The 6,060-nt window shown below is 32.5% G+C and overlaps 1 protein-coding gene across 1 annotated transcript; it reads left to right on the top strand.

The window, feature by feature from the left end:
- The first annotated feature begins 654 nt into the window (after positions 1–654).
- On the top strand, positions 655–5,409 carry LOC126900886 (nuclear receptor subfamily 2 group E member 1-like). The gene is made up of 7 exons (XM_050676903.1): positions 655–870; positions 3,707–3,807; positions 3,875–4,010; positions 4,074–4,279; positions 4,338–4,475; positions 4,542–4,770; positions 4,860–5,409. The coding sequence occupies exons 1-7, from the start codon at positions 801–803 to the stop codon at positions 5,186–5,188; spliced, it is 1,209 nt and encodes a 402-aa protein (XP_050532860.1). The 5' UTR covers positions 655–800; the 3' UTR covers positions 5,189–5,409.
- Positions 5,410–6,060: the final 651 nt, after the last annotated feature.

The raw sequence follows: 6,060 nt of genomic DNA, 5'->3' as shown, positions 1-6,060 counted from the left end.
CAAACGCCTTGGGGCCATCGTTTAACTCTTGCTGTGTTTATTTTCCGGCTTAAAAATCATCGCTGTACATCAGATTCTTCCTAAGTATAAAGGCACAATTGCAACGTTAGAGATATAAACGCACGGCCAATACGTGTATTATATTATTATGTCCCCTCGGCGCACTATAAACACATAAAGACCTCTAGGACTAATTGCCTTCTGGTTATCCTCGGGCAGCAATGGGGTTTATCTCACACGAACTCCATAGATGTATTTGTTATTATTGTGTGTTTTATCATCTGCCGGGGTATATTTGCCGGGTCCAATCCCTTTCGGTTCGTCAAACACGTCCATCAACGGCCACCGCCGCCGTTAGCTGTTTTTACATTATCTCCCTCGCCGTATATTTAGGCCGCATTATACATTTGTATAACTGACTTTTATCACTCGTACACTGGCCACGTTAAAAAAATAAAAAACAGAACCTCGCAGAAGATATTTCGGCGGAACGTCGTGTATTGTATACGAAAACACCCACCCCCAACGCGTCCCTACTCGGAGACACCGGTTGTGATCTTCTCGTGCACCAATGGCGGCCCTCGGTTACAACCCCAAGAGACACGCCCCGTTCATGTCCCACGGGGTCCGCCGGTGTGTCTGCCGTTTCAGGGACTTGTCCGAGTTGACATTTTGATCTCACAAACGTCGCGACCAGTGTCAGTGTATGTTATATTTATTCGGTGTGTTTGTTGACTCCAACTGGATATCCTTTTGCTGTGCATCTTCATATTGGATACTAATTATTTAATTGTCTTATAATGGACCCAAGCCTAAGAATGCAAAACTTTGCAGAACATGTTTCTAACACTTCCACTAAACCGACAAACAGTAAGTATTTTTTCATACTCGGCTATTTAATGCAAAAACTTTTTACTACAGCGTTTAAGTCTTTCGTCCTGATGTCTTCTCTCAGTCACATACTAATAACTTTGTTATTTGTACGACTGAATTATTATATTTTATTTGTATACGAAAACTATATTACTACTTTTTACTTGATTAATAGGCGTCATTTGAAATTCGTCGTGTATTTAAAAAACAATTATCGCTAATACTAGCATTACACTTTGTTATTATTATGATGATAAACTTTCATAGTACGTTGTTTTCTCGCGTTGTGCCCTACTGATGTTATGTAGTTTATATTGAATTCATTTTTTAAAATCCCAGCTTACTTTTGATATTTATTTTAGATTTAGTTTAGACTCGCGAAAAAAGTTATTTAAAAAGGATATTAAATATTTAGAAATACTACAAATAGTATTTCCATATTGATAGATTTAATTCAAATTGTCCATTTCTTTTTGACATACTCTTCATTTAGTTCCATATTATCATATGTGTCTCCCATTTAAATACAAAGCATCATTAAAAATATGTCGATAATGTTTTAATTCATTTAAAGTGTATTGATTTTGAATAATTATTAATCAAAATAAACAAAAAACTATTTATTTTTAAACATAATGCGTACAAATAAATTTATCTGTACAACTTAACATCTTTAATAATTTCATTAATGATTAGTTTAATAGAGTTTTTATTAACTGCTGGGTCCTAAAGTAAACTAAATATTTATTTCATTTGAATTTTACGCATTCTATCACAAAAATAGTTCTAGAAAAGAGAATTTATCAGAAATTAATTTTCTTTTACCTTAAAAGGTTTTTGAAAAATGTTAATTAAATATTTTTAAAAAGCTAGTAAAATAATAAACAAATTCTATTGAATACTTTTAGTATATTTTCAACGCGTATCTTAACAAAATATTTGTCTTACAAAATATTTGATTAAACATTTTATAAACTCGATGAATTATCAGAAAACATAAACGTATACATAAATAGACCAATAACAATAGATAAAGTTAACATTACATTGTGTGTAAGTGGATTTACCAAATATTTTATGTGTCATACTATTTTACGATGTACTACGTATAAATTTCACATAAATAAATAGAATAAAAACTAAATAAGTCTTCCGTAAAAAAATCCTTTTTTAGATGCAATAAATCATAGTTTTAATGTATTCAAATAATTCGTATGGTCTATCTATTTATTTAACTACATGAAAAATTAAAAGTTAAACGTTAAAAATATTATCCATGAAAAGTTATTTTTTATCAGCTGTGTTATATAATGGTGTATCATAAAAATGTAAAAAATAATTATTGAAATAACCCTTAAGTATAATCTGAGGTTAAAAACTATTAAAAACACATTGATGTGTCATTTTTTTACCATTAAATGTTTAACAAATTAGAATTTCATTTCATAAGATAAAACTTGACGATATTTATTTATAATTAAAAAAATACATAATATTATAGATAACAGTAAACGTTTGTCATTAATGCATTTCCATTTCTAAATGGTTCTAAAAAATGAGAGTAAAACATTCATTTTAATTTGGATGTTGAGTGCAAAAGGGCATTTCGTATAAAAATACATTTTCAAGTAATCGATTAGTCCTGTAATTAATTTTTAATATAAATATATTTAAAGTAATTCTTGAGAAAATATTGTTTTGTTTTATTTCAGTCACGCGTTTAAAAAATACGTTTTTTGAGAAATTCCCTTCTTGTATCTCCTCAATTATTTTTCTATGGTATATATTTTTTTAATGGACTTAAAATGTTTGTAATAAAATAGATACATGTACACGACTCCTATATAATCTAATATACTTTATAGTTAATTTTCCGTAAATATTATACGTTTATATGTATTTATAATAAAACAATTCATATTTGTATCAATTACTCTGTGTAAATGCTAAAAAAATAATGGCAATTTTTTGGTTCATACGCACATTACCATTAATTTGATACAAAATATAAATTCATGTAACCCAGTTTGAGAAAATACAACGAGTTAATGGTGAAACAGGTAAAAATTTTATACGACAATCCAGTTATCAAAAACATGCCTTACCTATTATGGAGATATTAAATTCCATTTGTTAGCATATAGTATTAATAGTCGTACCGTTTAGTTTACCTTAGTTTTTAACACTACAGTTAATGTGTATCGAATAATTCTCACACATATAATGTGTTTAGTTCAATGGCATATTTGTGTATTACACACAGCAACTTTAGTTTTTTATGGCAGATGACACTGGTGCAGCATTAGCGAGATACTAATTATCCCTCTGGCACGACGCCCTTATTGTTTAAATTGCGTGTGTGGGATGTATAGGGTTTTCAATGATGCACTTGTTTTACAGCTCCGGTAGTAATTGCATGTGATATATGANAGCTCCGGTAATAATTGCATGTGATATATGAGAACGTGAGTCGCCTTTACTAGAGGCGGGGAACGGACTTCCGGACCTGTTGTTGTGTTTCTTACCGTGAGCACACAAAAGCTATACGTGCACCGGAACTGACGAACTGCATGAAAACAACGACCCCCTTGTAGTTGATCGACGAGGGCGGTAAAAATTGCGGTAGTCATCAGGTGCACGCACGTCAAACGTCAGAGTTCCACACGGTCCATCTGTCGAGGAACACTGTTAGCTCATTAATTTGTGTGTCATCATTTGATGGTCGAATATGATCAGTGATGATGACGATTCCCATGCACCCGATCACTGTTTCCCACGATTCACATTCATCGATGATAAATCAACATGATAAAACGGTATTTTTTTTGTTTAGGTCGGATCCTCTATGATATTCCGTGTAAAGTGTGCAAAGACTTTTCATCGGGCAAACATTACGGTATATATGCGTGTGACGGATGCGCCGGGTTTTTTAAAGTAAGCATTTTGTTATAGAACTGCTCAAAATTTTACCATTTTAATCTAACAATCGTTAATTTTACAGAGATCAATAAGGCGGAACCGCCAGTACATATGCAAGTCTAAGGCAGAAGGTGCGTGTCCGGTGGACAAGACTCACCGGAACCAATGTAGAGCTTGTAGGCTTCGTAAGTGCATGATGGCTGGTATGAACAAGGATGGTGAGTAGATACACAATTTTTGTTAACACGTCAGAACTTATTAATGTTTTAATATATTTACAGCTGTCCAACACGAGCGAGGTCCGAGGACATCAACAGTCCGCCGGCAGTTACAAGGAATCTGTTACATTAAAGACAGGTCTGATTCCAACTCTCCGCCATTGGATTTAACGCCAAAAAGATCACCGGATTTTAATACATCGTGTTCGACTCCACCCAGTAGATACATTCCCGACTCACACCTTTATCTTTCGGCGCTAAAACCAGAGGTATGTAAGCCTCTATTTATGATAATTGCAAATAACACTTGATTATTGTCCTCTGTAGATATCTACCGCCATGCCAAGGTTTTTCAACACGATGCGTCTCACTCAGGCCGTTTATGAAACGGCCGCCTCCATTCTGGTCACAGTATCTACCGTTAAGAGTTTTCCTGCGCTAATGACATTGCCTTTTATCGACCAGGTACTTAATTTGAAAATTAATACACATCTTAGAATTTTGAGCTATAACTTTTTATTTTCTTTCTAGTTCGAATTGCTCCGAGAGAGTTGGCACGAGCTATTTATTTTAACGGCCGCTCAATATTTTTCTGAAACCGACATCTCTTTACTGCACGAAGAGCACAAGTCAAACTTTGGATCTTATGATATTGAAGAACAGACTATGCTATTCAAAGACACGCTAATGGCCGTCAAACACCGGCAAGTAGATCCCATTGAGCAATATCTGTTAAACGAAATCATACTACTCAAATCAGGTAATAATACAATAATTATGTTTTTTTTTATTCATTTTTGTAATACATCACGTGCGCATATTGATTTTACTATTAATGTGTGTTGGTAGAATCGATTAAGGATCGTCGTGGCTGCAGTTCAGAGGAAACCGAAACCATTCTGGATGGACTTGCAGTGAAAAGTAAAGAAGCTCTTAGACGACACGTTAACCACGTCCATCTGGCTCGACCTGACTCCAGGTACGAAGAGCTAATAGAAATATTACCTTGTATCCGGGCAATACCGAAAAGTACCGTTGTGGAACTGTTCTTTCGCCGGACCATTGGTCAAACGCCAATCGAGCCGTTCATATGCGGCACATATACAAACTACCTGCAAACCGCTCCACACTTACAAACCATCATAAGCAAAGCTAAGATTTGTCACTGTTTACAGTGAGTCCTTTTGCGCTCGCATAAATTTACCAAAGTTATATAGTATTGTAAATATTATTAATTAATTATATATTATAATTTTTATTGCCTATTGTTTGTTTCACAAGACACAGGGTTCGGAAAATATATCTTGTACAATAAAATAAAACTGTTTATATAACACATTTTACACAAATTATAATATGTTAATTCAAATTACTGTGATTGAATTATTATTCTTTAAAAATTTAATTTAAATATATTTTATATGCCAAGATCACGTTATTTTTTCCCTGAATTAATGTATTGTCCTTAGCGGAAACCACTGCATATATAATTGGGTTTAACAAAAACTCCTATTTATTTTTTTTGAAGTATGTATAAGAGCTCGAAAACAGGAATGCGGGTGTTGAATAATTGCTGAACACCGCGGGACGTTAAGTATTGTGGAAATAAAAACTTTATAAGGTCATTTAGCGAGAAAAAAAATAGATTATTACTACAGTAGAACGAATATAAATAAATAATTCACGATTTTATACTTGAAAAAATTAATATTCTTTTATCACTTAAAGAAGATTTTGTTAAAATCGTTTATTTATTTCAAACTACTTTCTCTTGAAGTTAAGCGTTTTTTTTTTTCAAAAAAAGGCAACAATTATAATTTAAAACAAAAACGATTATTCGAGATTAATGTATTATTAAACTATACTACTTTATCAACATTTATAATTATTTGAACAATCTAAATAATTTGATTATTTGCTGGAATGGAAAAAAACTATGTTTAAAATGTTTCTTAGTTGGATCATGTCAAACACATCAAATATCAATTAATTTTCTAATTTTTTTTGGTTTTGCGAGGGTTTTTATTTTTTCTACTACTAACTTTACCAA

The sequence above is a fragment of the Daktulosphaira vitifoliae genome, unplaced genomic scaffold, assembly GCF_025091365.1.
Source record: "Daktulosphaira vitifoliae isolate Bord-2020 unplaced genomic scaffold, ASM2509136v1 Scaffold_3, whole genome shotgun sequence".
NCBI classification, from domain to species: Eukaryota; Metazoa; Arthropoda; class Insecta; order Hemiptera; family Phylloxeridae; genus Daktulosphaira; species Daktulosphaira vitifoliae.
Note: the sequence above shows the minus strand (reverse complement) of the source record. Positions and strands in the feature narration are given on the sequence as shown.